The sequence below is a fragment of the Canis lupus genome, chromosome 4 (assembly GCF_003254725.2).
Source record: "Canis lupus dingo isolate Sandy chromosome 4, ASM325472v2, whole genome shotgun sequence".
Lineage (NCBI taxonomy): Eukaryota > Metazoa > Chordata > Mammalia > Carnivora > Canidae > Canis > Canis lupus.
Window position 1 is genome coordinate 32,845,292 of NC_064246.1, and position 17,758 is coordinate 32,863,049.

The following is a 17,758-nucleotide window of genomic DNA, read 5'->3' on the forward strand; positions in this document are numbered from 1 at the left end:
ACCAACTTATACTAACCAGACTCATATACCAAAGACCAATATATAAACCAGGTATCATTTTATTTTTTCACAATGGGAATTCTTTTTTTTTCCAGTTGTATGAATATTCATGAACATAATCCAGGATGATTCTTTACCAGAGCAAATCAGGGAAGAAAGAACACAGAAAGGAAGACTGACAGATGGATATTTGGAGGCTGACCATCTTGGGGGTCATTCCATCCAGACCACCAAAGTAGGTCTTAAGAAATCATTGAAAAGTTTGAATATTCTCTTTTTTCTCCCCCCACCCCACACACCTCATGATATTGGATAAATACTAACAAATCTTGCTTTTAAGTTCCTGAATTCTCGTCAAACAAGGTTTAATAAAACTGACTGGATCTTAGTTGTCTTTGGGCCTATAATTGTTCAAACTTGATTGGCTCAGTCAATCATTTAGAAGAAATATCTTAACCATTTCAATAGGTGGCCACTTCCATCTTGTTCTAATTTGGGGAGTGCCTGTCAATCTCATATATCAATCAGAACTGAGTCTTGGGTCTCAACAACAGAAATGCCTTGATAAAACTACCGGCAGGGGTTGGAAAACGATAGCCTGGGAGCCAAATCCAGCCTGCCACCTGTTAGTGTAAATAACATTTTATTGGAACACACCTGTGCCCATCAACTTATATATTGTCTATGGCTGCTTTCACATTCCATCAGAGGAGCTGAGTCAGTAACAGAGCCTAAAATATTTACTATCTGGTTTTCTTTACGGCATATATGGTTGTTGACCGTGATGTAGCCAGTGGTTTTGTCAACTTCCAACCAAACAATTTCTCTTTTTAATGGCTATGGTCCATAAGTTATAGTCAGATGCACCCTCCAGATGATGGGCAGAAAATATCCACATATTTAAACTCCATGCTCGTGTGTACTGGTGGTCTTATGGTTCTTATGGCTTTCAATGATTTGAAAAAAAAATCCATTTCCATAGTGGAGCTGCTATAGATCACATTGCATAGATCAACACTGAAGGAAGATCCTCAACCTGGTCAGGAAGTTATCAAAGACTTAGACCCTCCAAGAAAAATCCATCACTACCCTCTATAAGTTATTCAACTCTTTGGGCTTTGGTTTTTTCATCTGTAAAATCAAGTAGTTCAGCCTCCATAATGGGTTGTTGTAAGGATCAAATGAGAGAAAACAGAACCATATGTTGTCAGATCTTTGTAAATATGAGAGGGAGTACAGTAACTTTAGAAATCACTGTATTGGGGCATGTGAGCAGCTCAGCCGGTTGAGCATCCAACTCTTGGTTTTGACTCAGGTCATGACCTCAGGGTCCTGGGATTGGGCCTGAGTCAGTCTCCACACTCAGCACAGAGTTTGCTTGTCCTCCTCTCTCTGCCTCTCATAAATAAATATAATCTTAAAAAAAAAAAAAAAAAAGAAATCACCACATCACACTGTTTCCTATCTGGCAAATGTTCAACACGATATGGGTCTGTTGGTTGATACCAGCAAAATTGTTTCCTTGCCGTCCCTGAATTTCCTTAGTTGGTATCTAAAGGCCCTGGCACCAAACACTCTGGAGCTCAGTCCTGCAGACAAGACACGACACTGACCCTGTTGTTGGGAACATTCACCTTTGCTTGTGCGCAGAGATGATATCTCAGCGGCTTCCCAGTGTTAAGCAAATTGAGCAAGAATCCCACTTTGAGGTGGCTTCCTGAATAACTGGGAAGGCTCTGAGACATCCTAGGAACCCAGCTAAGTTTCAGTCAAATTACAAAGGCCACTCTGTGGGGACAAACGAGCTGTGTGCCCTACAGCATTGAGTGTACGGTGCCACCCTCCATGGAGGGCATCTCAGATTCCTCCAGCCTGACATTCTGAGATAAAACAAGCAGGAGTCTCCTGGGCATCATCCAAGCTCTAGAATTTATTGAAAATCAAATGATTATCGAGGCAGAGCAGCATCCAGAGAAAAAACATTGGGAATCCCTAAGTGTATACAATGAAGGCAGAGACTGTATCTCTGTGTGTGTCTGTACAAATGTGGCTCATGCACAAGCAGGGGTGTGGGTGTCTATGTGTTAACATAAATGTGATAAGATGCAGGAGAGGGGAGTGGCAGGGACCATCAATTCTGGAACCAATTGCCTGGTCCAGAGTCCACAACTACCACTTCCTAGCCGTGTACCTCAGGGGCGGGGTAGATCAGATCACTGCTCAGCAGACTCTTTCCTGCCCCATCATCAGCTCCCTGGGAGAACTGTCCTCTGCTGCTCTATGAGAGTTGGGTTAGGCCATGGGACCTGCTTTGGCCCACAGAACACGGGTAGCCATGGTGGCATGCTGGTTCTAGAGCCAAGAACTTAAGAGATGTTGCATGTTTTTGCTCATTCCTCTGATATCATCCAAGCTCTTCAAGGAAGAAGTCTGCTCCAAGTCGCCACTGACACTCCATCCTGGGCCCTGCAGAGAACTCACGGAGCAGAGCCGCCCTGGTCAAGCTGCAGACCTGTAGGTTGTGTGAAAATAAGCGCTCACTGTTGCACACCACCAACATCTTGCTTTTAGTGGTTACACAGAAAAAAAAAAAAATGACTGATACAGGCGAGTTGGTCAATCCCCCTGTTTCTTCTCCAGGAAAATGGGGAGAACACGTAGGGCCTGCTGCAAAGGGCTGTGATGAGAATTAATGAGGTCGATGACCATAAAGCCCCGAGGACACTGGCGGGCACACTGTAAGGGCTTAGTGAGCATTGGCTGCTGCTGCGGTGGGCCGCGCGTGCGGAGGCGGGTCCCCGCGGGCAGGACCCCGTGGCGTGGCCCCAGGTCGAGTCAGCGGGTGGGCCGAGCAGGTGTGTGGCCCGGGCGCCCTCAGCACAGGTACTCGTTGATCCGCCTGCCGCCGCGGGCGCCCGCCACCTGCGAGTCCAGGCTGGGCCGTGCGGAGAGGAGCCCGGCGGCCTCGCTGAGGCTGTGCTGGGACAGCTCCTCGGAGCCGTCGTCGCTGTGGCCCAGCCTGTCCAGGTTGACGTAGGCGCCCCCGGCCTCCGCGGGCCCCCCCGGGGGACACCTGCGGCAGCGCCGCCGTGCGGCCCCACAGCACACGAGCAGGGTGAGGGGCAGGGCGATGACCACGGCCACGCTGATCACCACCACGTTGATGAGGCGCTGGGTGGCCTCGGTGTCCACCACCTCGTCCGTGGAGAAGATGACACACTGCTCCTTCTGGGGCACCAGCTCCCGCATGCAGACGCACGCCACATACTTGGTCTTGGGCACAAGCCCGTGGATGGTGACGCGGGTCTTCCCGGGCTGCACGGCCACCCGCCGCATGTCGCGCTGCCCGAAGACGGCGTAGAGGACGCTGAAGGCGGTGGTGTTCCCGGCCTGAGGCGCCTTCCACACCAGCGTCGCGCTCTGGTAAGTGTCCCCCACCACCTTGAGGGACCTGAGCATCCGGGCCCCCTGGTGCCCCGGGGCCCCCACCTGCACCTGCTGCAGGCTCAGCTCCTCCTCGGCGTCGGGCCCGGGGGGCGCAGTGGCCGGGCCGCCAGACGCGGGGCCGTCGGGGACATGCCGGGCCACCACCCTGTTGTAGGCGGCAGCTTCTGGAAGCCCACCGCGCTCCGTGGAAGCCGGGGGCTCCGTGATGGCCAGGGAGATGACGGTCTCCGAGACTCCCAGGAAGTTCTTGGCCTGGCAGATGTAGTCCCCAGAGTCACGGGGGGACACAGCAGGCAGGCCCAGCAGCGTCCAGCTGGCGCCGTCGCCGGACACCTCCTGGTGCACTGGAGGGACAGAGGCCAGTGAGTGGGCCCGGAGGCCAGGCTTCCCTCCTGGGCGGCAGGCACTCAAGGCTGCACGGGGGCCCCGCCGTCCCAGGAAAACCCTGGGAGTCATTCAGCTTTTCTTAGAGGGGCCAAGGGGCTCAAGATCCCCTGGGCTCGCATTAGGGGGACCCAGGCTCCAGCTAAGTCTAAGGGCGACCTGCCTTGTAAATCTGAGGTGCTCAAGCCATGTTCATCAGGCCCCGGAGTCCTACAGAACGGCCTCAGGGCGGCAGGCAGCTCGAGGGTAAGGGGGTCGGGCTGAACGCGAGGCTTTGCCACCCCGTCCAGACCCACGGCCACCTCAGCCCAAGCATTTTCAACCTGGTTTTACGTAATGGAGCTCCTCATACAGCTTTGTAAACTGATTCCAGACCCCGGTCTTTGAGCAACACTCACTGACCCAGCTGAAGGAGACCCCCCAAGCAAGTGGGGCGGGTCACGGGGTTTTCCGGTCAGGGTCAGGTGCTAAGGAACTACTCCTCCTGACCCCCCCTTCCGCACACAGCTGGGCCGTGGCTCCTGCAAACCCCACCCCCCGGGCCAGAGACGAACCATCTCCGTCTACACAGCACAAAGACCACCGGCTGCGTGCCAGGAGCCAAGCACTTAGCCTCTCGGGGTCTGTTTACTTATAGGACAAGGATAATCAAGTTGTCTTTTAAGTTCGGTGACACCGTGTGCACCGAGGAGCCCAGTAGGTGGTAACACACATGGTTATGACCCCTCGTGGCTTCACAACCACAACTGGGAAACTCACTCTAAATATTACGTCTACTAGGAGCACCCCTCACCCCAAACGGCAGCACGTTGTTCCTCCCAGGGTGGGGGAACTGGCGTCCCAGGGTGACAGAGGGGCTCCCGGGCTCCCGGAGGACAGGTTTGGAGCCACTGTCCCCAGACCGCCCCCGACCCGCCCAGTCCGCACAGTCCCCGGAGCTCACACACCTGTGCCGTTGAGCGGGTGCCCGTTGGCTCTCCTCCAGCTCATCTCTGGCCCAGGGACGCCGGTGGCCCCACAGCGCAGCAATACTGCACTGCCCAGAGGGGACCTGACGCTGGCCACCCCTGGACGGAGCTCCGGACTCTGGCACTTTCTCAGCTCCAGCTGGCTGAAGGCCACTCCGGCCAGGCTTTGCGGGCTGGCACACTTCAGCCTGGCCTCTATGAAGGCCAGATTCGGGGCCCAGCTTTCCAGGAAAAGGGCCAGGTCGTAGAGGCGGCAGTCGCAGGCCCAGGGGTTGTCCTGAAGGCCTGCGGGGAGGAGAAGGGAGGCCGGCGGTGAGCCCCTGATCTCCACATCCACTCGCGCCCAGCTCCTCATCCCCCTCAGGGAGGGCTCGGCATGTCCTGAGCTCAGGGTCAGTGGGACTGGCCTCCAGGTGCAGCTCCTCGCCTCGCTAGCCGTGGAACCTGAAGCCTGTGCTTAATCTTGAACACACGAATCAATGGCGCGTGACTTATTTATATACACGTATCTGATATATTTGGGAGGGGAAGCGTCAGGGGTTGAGGGGGCCACATCCACCTGCTTGTACATCTGTGACTCTCAGGCCCTTCTGCGCACTGGCTGCGGGGACACTGGGTCCCTCTCCCGCCATCCTCCCCCCATCCCTCTGCTAGCTGCATTTAACCGCTGGCACAGGGTAGCAGATGCAAACAGCATCTCAGGTTTGCAGGATGATGATACATCCGCCCCCCAAGAATCATCACGGTGAGTCGGCTGGCCCTTACCAGTTGTAACACAGACCCCCACGAATTACTGCAAACAGCAAAGTTAAATGACAGGGAAACAGTCACCCCTCAGACTGGCCGAAGTTCAGCGTTCCCACCATTTTCATTATTAGCCTCGGGAGGGAAGAGATTTCCGTGTGTCTTCGTCACGGCCTATGCCCAGCCCCTCGAACTAAGAGTCCACATCGACGGGCAGTCACCTTTCAGAGCGGGGATGCCTGTGTGGCCGGTGTCCCTCCTGCCCTACTTGTGGGGGCCGAGAGCCCGCCCAACCACTTGGACACCCCCGGACCAATCTTAAAATGTCTAGGTGCGTGCTGCATGGCCTAGGAGTCCCCTTCTCAGGTCCTATCCTAGGGAAACATTTGTCTGCGTGCCTAAGGGTGCACTGTCAGGAATGTTCCCTGCGCCATCGTAGGGGTTGGTAAGATAATGGAAACAATCTAAAGGCTCGTTAAAGGGAGAGCGGCTGAATTAGCTGTCGTGTAGCTGTATTCTGGAACATTCTGCAGTAGTTTCTCCAAAATGAGATCGATCCATTTGTAGTAACTTACAGAGATCTCCGAGACATACTATTGAGTGAAAAAGTCAGTGCTGTTGATATATACAGCACGGTCTATACAATATGAGATTTTCTATAAAACACAGAAAGAGGGGCGCCTGAGTGGCTCAGTGGTTGGGCGTTTGCCTTCGGTTCAGGGCGTGATTCCCGGGGTCCTGGGATCCAGTCTTGCATCAGGCTCCCCGCATGGAGCCTGCTTCTCCCTCTGCCTATGTCTCTCATGAATAAATATATAAAAATCTTTTTGAAAAACTCAGAAATTCTTTCTGTGTGCATATATATGTGACAGTGAATGCATCCTAAAAAGATAGGGAACATGCAAATAAACCTAAGAGTGGCTACCTGTTAGAAGGGGGTGTAGGAACTGGAATCAGAAGAGGGAACAAAAGGATTTTTGGCTTTCTCTGTAATATCTTAAACGTTTACATATATTTATGTGTGAGTTATGTAATTAGAATCAATATTAATTTTCCAGAATGAGTTAATGCCACGTGTCATCCTTGTGGCGAGGCATGTGCCTTGGGCAGGAAAGACATCTGGTTCACCTGGTAAGCCATCGGTTCATTACGAGCAAGAAGGAATCAGAGAGAAGGGTCAGCCAGTATAACTGATTCAACTCTGCTTTGGGAAACTGAGTCTCAAGGAGGGGCCTTCTCCTGGCTGTGTGACCTGGAGGTCTCTTATACTCATTTGCCTTATTTAAAATACTCGTTCAACACCCCTACGCTGGCTGCCTCAAACCCTCGCATGGTTGTTGGAATATGTTATCAGTTCCATATATATATGAGATATGTCATATGTATATATTTTAAAAGGGAACTTAGTTAAATTTTACTTTGGAATCAATAATTTTTCCATCTGAGTTCTCTCCTCTACATTATCCTTTATCAGGTGAGAAAGTCTGCAGGGTGGATGGAGCTGGAATGGGGCTTGCTGTTGTCCCAGGCAACAAGACTTCCAAATATCCCCTCCTCACAGGATCTTCCTGGGCCTTAGGGCACGAGCTGCCCCAAACCATTCTGAGATTGCTCCAACCCGCCCCTGGCGCTGGAGCCCCTCTGAGCCAGGACACGCCGCAGGCACCAGGTCTCTCTTCACTCCTTACCTTCCACTGTCCACTAGCCCCCCGCTGAGGTGCCCACCCCCTCACAGCTGGAGGCCTTGGGCCTTGGGCCCTCCCGCCCCCCCCCCCACTGCTTTCTACCATCCCCCAGGGTGTGTTTGTTCATCTGTAAAACAAAGGGCCTTGTGCTTGGGACTATTTGGACCAGGATGTGGTGAGGGCTAAGTTCTGTGGGGGGACAGGACACTGAGGGAAGCTTTGAGGCCACGCGGAAGCACCTGGCCAGCGCGGGGGTACCAGTTTGCAGGGGGACCAGTTAACAGGAGCTCAGACCGCCTTCCTTCCACGTATGTGTTGGTGGTGCTCAGAGGAGGCTCTCAAGGGGCTGGGGTGCTTGCGTGGTCCGGGCATCCTTGGAAGCTGGGTGCTGGGGTGCAGCGCCTGACCCGGAGATTAGGCCTGCAGTGTGGTTGCTGGGGTGCTCACATGCTCTGAACATCTTTGGAAGCCGGGTGCTGGGGTGCAGCACCTGACCCGGAGATTAAGGCCTGCAGTATGATTGCTGGGGTGCTCACATGTTCCAGGCATCCTTGGAAGCTGGGTGCCGGGGTGCAGCACCTGACCCAGAGATTAGGCCTGCAGCGTGATTGCTGGGGTGCTCGCATACTCTGGGCATCCTTAGAAGCCCGGTGCCGGGTGCACCTGACCCGGAGATTAATGCCTGCAGCGTGCTCGCTGGGGAGGCAAGGAAGGCGTGGAGTGGGAGCAGACGCGCAGCTGAGCTGGATGTGGGTGCAGGGAGCCCCGAGGCCTGGGCACTGACTCAGCCCCGCAGGGTCCCGCCAAGTGGCTGCGCCCTGAGGCTCCCCGCCTGGGATGAGCTCTTGGGATGTGGAGGCTGTGGCCAGAAAGGGTGGGTGGCCTTGGGCAAGGCTGCCCTGCAGGGGGAGATTGGGGTGGGGGGCCCGGGGGGACCGCGACCCGGGGGGGGGGGCACGGCCCGTGCCTGCCACGGTGTCCCTCTGCGCCGAGCATCACCTTTGCACCCGACTGCCAGCTTTGGAGGCAGAGAGCATCGCCCCGGCTTCCCGGGGGCAGGCGCGACCCCCTTGGCCCCCTTGACCCCCGCCCCCCCCCGCCCGGGCCGCCCCGCCCTTACCGAGCACCCGCGAGGCGCGCTGGCCGGCCGGGAAGGGCCTGGCCCAGGCGGCCAGCAGCTCGGGCGGCAGCCTCAGCAGCCGGTTGCTGGACAGGTCGAGGAAGGTGAGGTTGCGCAGGAAGCGCGCGGCGTCGGCGGGCACGGCGGCCAGCAGGTTGGCCTGCAGGTCGAGCAGCCGCAGGCGGGGGGCGTCGGCGAGCGCGGCCCAGGGGAAGGCGGCCAGGCGGTTCCCGGGCAGCCGCAGCTCGCGCAGGCGCCGCAGGCCGCGCAGCATCAGGCCGCTGAGCTCGGCCAGCGCGTTGTAGGGCAGCCACAGCTGCTCCAGGCGGCCCAGCGGCCCCAGGGCCCCCGCCACGCGGCGCACCGACGTCCGCTCCAGGCGCAGGCGGCTCGTGTCGGCGGGCACGGACGCGGGCGGCAGGGTCATGTCGGGGTCGCTGCACACCACCGTCCTGGCGGGGAAACGGGGGGGGGGGGGCGGGGGTGGAGACGGTCCCGAGGGCCCCCCGCACCCCCACCCCCACCCCCCACGGGCACCCAGCCCCGAACCCAGAGCCTCCCCAGGGAGGGGGGGTGGAGACGGTCCCGAGGGCCCCCCGCACCCCCACCCCCACCCTCCACGGGCACCCAGCCCCGAACCCAGAGCCTCCCCAGGGAGGGGGGGGGAGACGGTCCCGAGGGCCCCCCCACCCCCATCCCCACTCCCCACGGGCACCCAGCCCCCGAACCCAGAGCCTCCCCAGGGAGGGGGGGGAGACGGTCCCGAGGGCCCCCCGCACCCCCACCCCCACCCCCCACGGGCACCCAGCCCCGAACCCAGAGCCTCCCCAGGGGGGGGTGGAGACGGTCCCGAGGGCCCCCCGCACCCCCACCCCCACCCGCCACGGGCACCCAGCCCCCGAACCCAGAGCCTCCCCAGGGAGGGGGGGTGGAGACGGTCCCGAGGGCCCCCCGCACCCCCACCCCCACCCGCCACGGGCACCCAGCCCCCGAACCCAGAGCCTCCCCAGGGAGGGGGGGGAGACGGTCCCGAGGGCCCCCCGCACCCCCACCCCCACTCCCCACGGGCACCCAGCCCCGAACCCAGAGCCTCCCCAGGGAGGGGGGGGGAGACGGTCCCGAGGGCCCCCCCACCCCCATCCCCACTCCCCACGGGCACCCAGCCCCCGAACCCAGAGCCTCCCCAGGGAGGGGGGGGGGAGACGGTCCCGAGGGCCCCCCCACCCCCATCCCCACTCCCCACGGGCACCCAGCCCCCGAACCCAGAGCCTCCCCAGGGAGGGGGGGAGACGGTCCCGAGGGCCCCCCGCACCCCCACCCCCACCCGCCACGGGCACCCAGCCCCCGAACCCAGAGCCTCCCCAGGGAGGGGGGGGAGACGGTCCCGAGGGCCCCCCGCACCCCCACCCCCACCCCCCACGGGCACCCAGCCCCGAACCCAGAGCCTCCCCGGGGGGGGGGGAGACGGTCCCGAGGGCCCCCCGCACCCCCACCCCCACCCGCCACGGGCACCCAGCCCCCGAACCCAGAGCCTCCCCAGGGAGGGGGGGGAGACGGTCCCGAGGGCCCCCCCACCCTACCCCCCCCCCCGGCCTCCCCGGACTCCGAGCTGCGAGCCAAGGGGCAGGAGGGGGCATCCGACAGCTGCCCTACTGCCCTTGCAGGGGCTGGGGCGGCTCTTGCTGCCAGAGCCTGGGGGGGGGGGGCCAGAGCCCCCCACCCCGATCTACCCTCCCCATCCCCCCCCCGACCCGGGGCGGGGCACCCAGCCTCCGAACCAGGCTCTGAGCTGCTCTTGCTCCCAGAGCCCCCCGGGGGGCAGGGGAGGGGATGGAGACTGTCCTGAGGGGCCCCCCCACCCCCCCACGGGCACCCAGCCCCCGAACCCAGAGCCTCCCCGGGGAGGGAGGGGATGGAGACGATCCCGAGGGCCCCCCACCCTGATCTACCCCCCCACCCCCCCATCCCCACCCCCCACCCCCACTCTGAGCTGTTCTTGTTCCCAGAGCCTCCCCGGGGGCAGGCATGGAGACTGTCCCGAGGGCCCCCCCACACCTCCACCCCCCACACACACACCCACCCCCGGGGAACCGAGCCTCCGAAACCGGGTTCCAAGATCCTCCTGCTCCCAGAGCCTTGGGGCGGGGGGCCTAGAGATGGTCCCGAGGCCCCCACCCCCCACCCCCCTGGGCACCAAGCCTCCGAACCCAGGTTCCGAGCTGCTCTTGCTCCCAGAGCCTTCCTGGGGGGGCCCAAGGGGCCCTGGTCTGGTCACTGGCCCGGGGACCTCCCGCTAACCTGTCCCTGCGCGCCCACCAGCTGCCAGGCTGCAGAATGGACAGGCCGGGCGAGCCCACGTCACCTGGGCCGCTGCAGCCTTGAGCGCGGCCCGTGTCACGCTGGGCCTCAGGCCCTGTGACCGCTTTGGCTCTCCTTCATCAAAAAGATCTAAGTCAGGGCAGCCCCGGGGGCTCAACAGTTCAGCACCGCCTTCAGCGCAGGGAGTGACCCCAGGGTGCTGGGATCGAGTCCCCATCGGGCTCCCTGCATGGAGCCTGCTTCTCCCTCTGCCTGTGTCTCTGCCATTCTCTCTCTCTCTCATGAATAAATAAATTTCAAAATCTTAAAAAAAAAAAAACGATCTGAGTACCGATTCAAACCTCTCTCCGTCTATCTCAGTGGGGACCCGCCGTCAGGGAGCCTCAGGGACCACGAGGCGGGCCCGGACCTTGCGGGCCTGCGGCTGGACTCCCATCCGGGCGCCCTACTTGCTGGCCATGGGTCCCTGAGCACCTTACACAGCCACTTCCTCTGTTTCCAGGAACAGACTCCATCCACCCTTGCAGGGGGGTTTTGGGGTGTAAACGAGCTCCTGCAACCAACCAGCTCTGCGTGGGTCACCAGCAGGGGTGCCACGCTCTGCGAGGACGACTCTCAAAAACTTTGGCGATCAGGCCCCGCAAGCTGCTGGCCACGATCCCTCTGCCCAGACAGCGACTTCCTAAGCCCTGACCTATTAACTTCGACAGGAAAGCAGAGGATGGATTGAGAGGAAAGGAAGCAGCCCTTGCCCTCCGGGAGCCTACGAATGAGGGCTGTGCTGCGGGCTGTCACCCAGAGCAGCACAGTCACGTCAGGTACACAGGGCAAGATTCTCCAAGATGTGAAACTTGAGGCTGCACGTGAGGCACGGTGACCCCCACCCACCCACCCACACTCTTGAGATGTGCATGGTCCCCCTACTGAGGGATGGGTGCTGTAGAGTCACGAGAACGTCACAGTCACAGCCCCTGTCGCCTCACAGCTTATTATCAAGCTAAGGAGGAAAGAGCGTGATATTTTCAATGAGAATGAAGGTTTGGATGTTGCAGAGAGGAAGGTCTGGATGGGGGAGGGAGGAAGGCAGTTGAGGGGAAACCACGTCCGGAAAGGTGGAGAAAATCATCAAGGGAAGGACCAAAGAAACCACTGAGGAGCCAGCACATCTGGCGGGGCAAACGGCATAAAGGACATGGGGACACCTGTGTCCAGGTGCCCAGACTGGGCCGCCCAAGGAAACCGCAGTACCCACAGGTACACACACCGTATCCATGACGCGGAAGCATGGAGTACGGGCAGGTCACTCAGGCGCTCAGGTGTAGGGACCGCCCCTCTGACCCGTGCTGGTCGGAGGTGGGCTGAGGGAGGCATCTGAGATGCAGGAGAGCCTCTGTCTGACCACGCTATCCTCCTGGGGCCCCTGGGACCTCGGGGCCTCCTATAGGCGTTGTTGCCCTCAGAGGATGCGCCCTGCAGACGTGCGGGTGCAGGTGAGCCGAGGGACTGTCAGGCGGGGGGAGGGGGGACTGATGTCAGGGCTCTGCCTTCAGAGGAGGGATGGCCACCAGCCGACATTCAGGGCCCTGAAAAGTGACCTTGGAATTTTATTTTCTATCCTAAGGCTAACCTGGGGAGCTCGCCCCGCATCCCTGCCTGTGACAGCATCACCGACGAGATCTGGAGATGGAGCTGAAGCCCTGGGTTCCAAGACCAGGTCTGTCACCGATGCTGTGTGACTTTGAGCCCTGGGCTTTCTCTGGGGAGCTGGAGAGGCTCTTTATCACCCTGGTCACACTGTCTTGGCCACAGGCGGTCTCCTGGCCTGCTCAGGGCTCAGCCCTGGCTTTCCTTGGGGGGAAAGATCCTTAAGTCTGATGATCCATATGAGTTGGAGCATCAGAGACTTGAGTCAAGAATGGACCACATGGGGTATCCTTTCCTGGACGTGCCTCTCCGTTCTCTCCATCCCCTCTCACCCTAATCGACCCAACGCCCACAGCCAGGATCGTTGTAAGAGTCACACTGGTACCTTGCTGCCCTGATCAGAAACCATCAGTGGCTCCCAGCACCCATCTGAGAAGAGGGAGAAAGAGAGAATGGAACTCCAAAATGTTGAAAAGATGGTAGGAAAGATGGCTCTGGCTCCTGAGCCAGGACCTAGAATCCCTGAGCAAGTCAGGAAACGCAAATAAATGGTCATTCGTGGATAAGTTGAAGACGTCAGAGAAAAGATGGTCTGGACACTGCCAGAGAGAAAAAGGAGAGTGAGCGACGGCGGAAGAGCAAGAGTCTACAACTCACAGTGGCTTTGGAGAGTCCCAAAGGAAGGAGAGGAGAAGATGGAGGTGCTCTCGGGGCTCAGGTGGGGCTTGGGGAAGTGAAAGAAAAGGCCGAGGATGGAGGGGTGCTTGCATGCAATGGAATGGGCACGCCTGGCCTTTCAGAGAGCACATCGAATTGGGTGCAGGCCAAGGCTTCCGGGCTTGGGCCAGAGGAGCCCCAAAGCTGGGGAAGCGTGAGGAGGCAGGGGGCTGCAGGATGGGTGGGGTGGTAGGAAATACCTGGGGTGCGGTTGTGTACCCTCAGGAGGCGAGGCAAGAGAATGAAAGAGGCCTGGGAGAAAGGGGGCTGGGGAGAGGCAGGGAGGATGGTGGAGTAGAAAGGAGGGAGAAGGGAAGAAAGAGGAAAGGGGAAGGCTTCCCCTGCCCTTCAGAGGGTTCCTCTCCCCCAGGATCCTGGAAGAGGACTCAGGACAGAGTCCCTGGAGGGGCCACACTCTTGCCCCATCCCTACCCCCATGAGTGAAGGAACTTGGTACTTCCGGCGCCCTGCTGGCTGGAAGACAACACAGAGCAGACTAGCGCCCTAGGATACCTGGGTCCCCAGGGCCCGGAAGATGGAGGTCCCACCCCCTGCGTCCAGCCGTCCCGACCCAGCCCAGCAGGGACAGGCGTGGGCTACCCATCCCACACCCCTGGTGCCATACCTGGCCTTGCTGCCATCACCCAGGACGTGGAGGCTGCAGCTGCATTGAGAGGGGCAGGAGCCCTGGGCGTGGGGGTGCCCCCAGAGGGCCAGGAGCCAGAGCATGCCCACTGCCACCCTCATGGCCCCTGGCTCCCCTATAGCCCAGGCAGGGCCCTGTCCCCGGACTGCTCTTTTGTCCCAGCCCAGGAAGCCCAGCAGCTGCCCACTGGCTCATCAGCACTCCCACCCCCCCTCCTGAGGCCATCGGATAAACAGGGACAGACCGGGGATTAGGAGGGAGCCCTGGCCACAGCACTCAGCGGCTTACTGCTCCTGGCATCACCCAGTCCGGAGGGTGAGGGCGGGGGACCCTCTTCCGTGGCAACAGCCCCAGGCCTGGAGGGGCCGGGGAGCGGCAAGGTGGGGCAGACAGGCAGCCACCCGGGGGGCAAGCGGCTCCCGGACTGGCCAGCTTGGCTGTTCGCCTGCGAAGTACCCCCGTGCCAGCCAGGCGGGGGGCTACACAGACCCTGCTGGGGTGCCTGGGCTCAGAGAAGATGAAGACAGTCCTGGCCATTGGAAATTCTCTCCTGAGACAGTTTGATCGGGAAAAAAAAATGAAATGAAGGCCATCAAAACATTAGAAAAAGCCCAAAGCTGGGGAACCTGGCCAGGGTTCAAATTCCAGCTCTTCCATTTCCAGGCCGTGACCTTGCACAGTCTCTTCCTCATCTGAAAAAGGGATGTAACATTACTCAGTGTGTTTGAGTAAGGGATGGACAGGGCTAGGTGGGGAGAGATGGGAGGGGGCCATGGAGTCAGGACCACAGAAAGTCCCCCAAATGCTGAGATGTAAGGAAACCAGAGATCAGGGAACAGCTCAGACCACCCTGACCTACGTAGGGGTGGAGGAGACACTTTTTTTTATGAGAGTCACCTGGGACCTACAAAGAATGATCAGACCCAAAGGGGGACCATTACAGATGGCATCACCAGTCCTTATTCTATTTTTTTTAAGCTTGATCTAATTCTCTTTTATTAAAAGGATTCAATGGGGGCAATTGGGGGGCTCAGTAAGTTAAGCATCTGATTTTGACTAAGGTCATGATCCCAGGGTCCGGGGATAGAGCCCTACATTGGGCTCCCTGCTCAGCAAGAAGTCTGCTTGAGGATTCGCTCTCTCCCTCTCTGTTTGTCTCTCCCCCTGCCCATGCTCTCTAATAAATAAAATCTTAAAAAAAAAAAAAAAAAGAAGTCAATGTTTCTGCCATTAGCTGCTCCAAAATAATACTAGGAAAGCATCTTATTAGTTTTATATATCTTAAGAGGTGCTCTAGACTAGCATAAACATTTGGTGATAGGACGATGGAATAAATGTAGAATTATGTATAGAATACAAATAAAAGTTTATTGTACAAAATTGAGGCCTTCATATTTCATAGCTCAATAAGGCTAAAGAAAAACTAAGTTATTTTTTTAAATTCACAAAAATTTCTTTCACTCACCCACATCCCAACTATTAAAATGGCCTGACCAAATGTTATCAAAACAAACACTTTAAATAACACCAAGTCCTTTAAAGACAACTATGCCATATGTTATTTTTTGGCATATGTGATCTTCATGGCATGGGACGGTGTGATTTTAAATCCCTGTAAAGCATCTCCGGCAGCTCCAGCCTGTCCATCATTTTCAAATTCAACAAAAGCAATGTCATGCCTTCCGGGTACCAAACATACTTCTTTGAAGCCCGGAAACTGATTAAACAGCATAGACAACATCATCTTATTAGTCTCTTCTGGTAAATTGTTGAGGAATAAAATATAGTTTGGAGGGTAATCAGGGACCTGAGGATTTGGTGTTGAATTTCCTTGGGTATTTGCTGCATTTGGTGTTCCCTGACCAGGCTTTTTGTTTGCAGTGGTCGCAGTCTGTTCCACAGTTTTTGCTTTTTTCTTTTCCTTCTTCTTTTCTTTGTCAGCAAAAGCACCACACATTTTAGATATTATATCCGAATCTGTTTTTGCATACTGGATTCGCATTGGTTTACCATAAAATGGAAATCCTTGCAACTGTCTCAAGGCATTTGTGGATGAGCCCAGTTCCTTAAAAATAACAAAGGCTTGCCCCCCATCTTCATGGTCTTTAAAGCTACAATATCTACCACATGGCCAAACTGAGAAAACAGGGCATATAGGGATCTCTTCAATTCTTCTTTTTTAATTTTGTCATTCATATTGTTAATGTAAATTGTATGATTTGGTCTGATATCCATGTTTGCAGTTAAACTGTTCAAATTGCCTGAGGCCTGCGCTGGCCCCTGACAAACCGAAAACCGGAAACGGAGCCACTCCTTATTCTTTTTTTTTTTTTTAATTTTATTTATTCATGAGAGACACACACAGAGAGAGAGGCAGAGACACAGGCAGAGGGAGAAGCAGGCTCCATGCAGGGAGCCCAACGTGGGACTCAATCCCAGGACCCAGGGATCACACCCTGAGCTGAAAGCGGATGCTCAACCGCTGAGCCACTCAGGTGTCCCCACCAGTCCTTATTCAAACCAGGACATCCCAAAGACGACAAGGCCACAGGCTCCCTGGTCAGTTTTAAATAAAAAGACTGCCAGTAGGGGCCCAGGCTGGCAACCCTGCCGGGACCCCGTCGCTCGAGAGCCATCTCTGTCCCCTCACTCAGCAAACTTCTATCGCTTTACTCGCTCTCCTTTGTGCGCAAGACTCATTCTTCGACCCCGCGAGACAAGAGCCAGGCTCTCCCGAGAGCTGCGTGGTCATGAAGATCAGCCACCCCACGTTCCCCAGATCGACGGCCTGCGGGGGTACAGGCCCCCTGCTAGTACTAAGGACCCAGTTTCCCGGGTACCTGCAGGCACCTGCTCCCACAGGTACTGGGCAGGTTCGGAGATGGGGGCACCCGCGGAGATGAGTCCCGGGGACCCGCAAGGAGCTGCCCCCCGGACGGCCCCCCAGTCTCAGAACTGGCCTGCCGAGCCGATGCCTCGTGGGCGTCGACATCAGCGCCAAAGGCACGAGGAGTCCCTGCGTGAGGGCGGAGAGCACGCCGGTCCTCTGCGGGTCAGGAGCGCCGGAGTCTGTAGAGAAAGCGCTCTCGGCGTTTGCTGCGTGTCCCCTGCCTCCCACCTCACCCCACACCTAGACGTGGACATCACCCTTCGCTCGTGCCTTCTTCGCCTATGACCCCACAGCTCTGCTCTCTGGTCCGGCATGCCCTTCCTGGCTCCCTCAGCTTTTCCAGAAGGTTCCTCAGTCCCTCTCACCTGTAGGCCTAGGCAGGCCCAGGCCAGGGAGGCGTGACCGAGCGGGTACGTCGGGCCCCAGGGCACGCAAGAAATGCCTGCTTTGACAATCTTGGCTTCCAGGAAACGTTGGTTTCCTTCTCCTCCTCTCTTCCAATCCAGCCACTATGGCTTTCTCGGTGCTTCCCATCCGTCCCTTCTCCAGCCCGAACCAACATCTCCGCCTTTTCCTCCTTCTGTTGGGGACGGCGGCTTCCTGCCTCTCTTTGGCCTCACTGAGCTCTACCCTGAGTCCCGGCCCCGTCCTGCCTTCCCTGCCGTCTCGTAGGCACGAAAAGAACCCTGACGCACGTATGAACCAGGGATGCGAGATAGAAATTAGGGAAATGCGGTAGCCGGGTCAGCAGGAAAGGGCTCCGGGAGGATGTGAGCCATCGGCCCAGCCTTGGGGTGGTCAGGCTTGCCTATGTGGGGACCGGCAGCACGAAAAGCAAAAGGGGAATGAACATTCGTGCAGTAGAGCGAGCGCCTGCCTGGAGCCCAAGGACAGGAGATCAGGCCTTTGTTTCGCTCCATTCACAAATCACTGTGTGACCTCAGGTCAGTTCTTAGCTGCTTTGAGCCGGTTCCCCCACATGAAGTGCAAAGGATGATGGACCCTAATTCACGGAGTTGCTGTGGGAATCATGCTAAGGTCAGGAAGCGCGGTGCCTGGCTCTAAGCAGGGCTTAAACCTGAGCTGCATTGCTCACAGGGCTCTGGGCCTTTGCTTCTTTGTCTGAAAACGAGTGAAATTCCTCTCGGTCAGTGTTCCTGGATGTAACGTGCACTGTCAGCCAGAGTACGACTT

The 17,758-nt window shown here is 57.8% G+C and overlaps 1 protein-coding gene and 1 pseudogene across 1 annotated transcript; both read right to left on the reverse strand.

Moving 5' to 3' along the window:
* Positions 1-43: 43 nt before the first annotated feature.
* Positions 44-13,775, reverse strand: LRIT1 (leucine rich repeat, Ig-like and transmembrane domains 1). The gene is made up of 4 exons (XM_025435054.3): positions 13,654-13,775; positions 8,349-8,800; positions 4,779-5,084; positions 44-3,791 (listed from the first exon to the last, which is right to left on the reverse strand). Exons 1-4 carry the CDS (start codon positions 13,773-13,775, stop codon positions 2,875-2,877), a joined length of 1,797 nt encoding a protein of 598 aa, XP_025290839.1. The 3' UTR covers positions 44-2,874.
* Positions 13,776-14,900: 1,125 nt separating this feature from the next.
* On the reverse strand, positions 14,901-16,000 carry LOC112651474 (U2 small nuclear ribonucleoprotein B''-like; annotated as a pseudogene).
* Between the last annotated feature and the right edge of the window lie 1,758 nt (positions 16,001-17,758).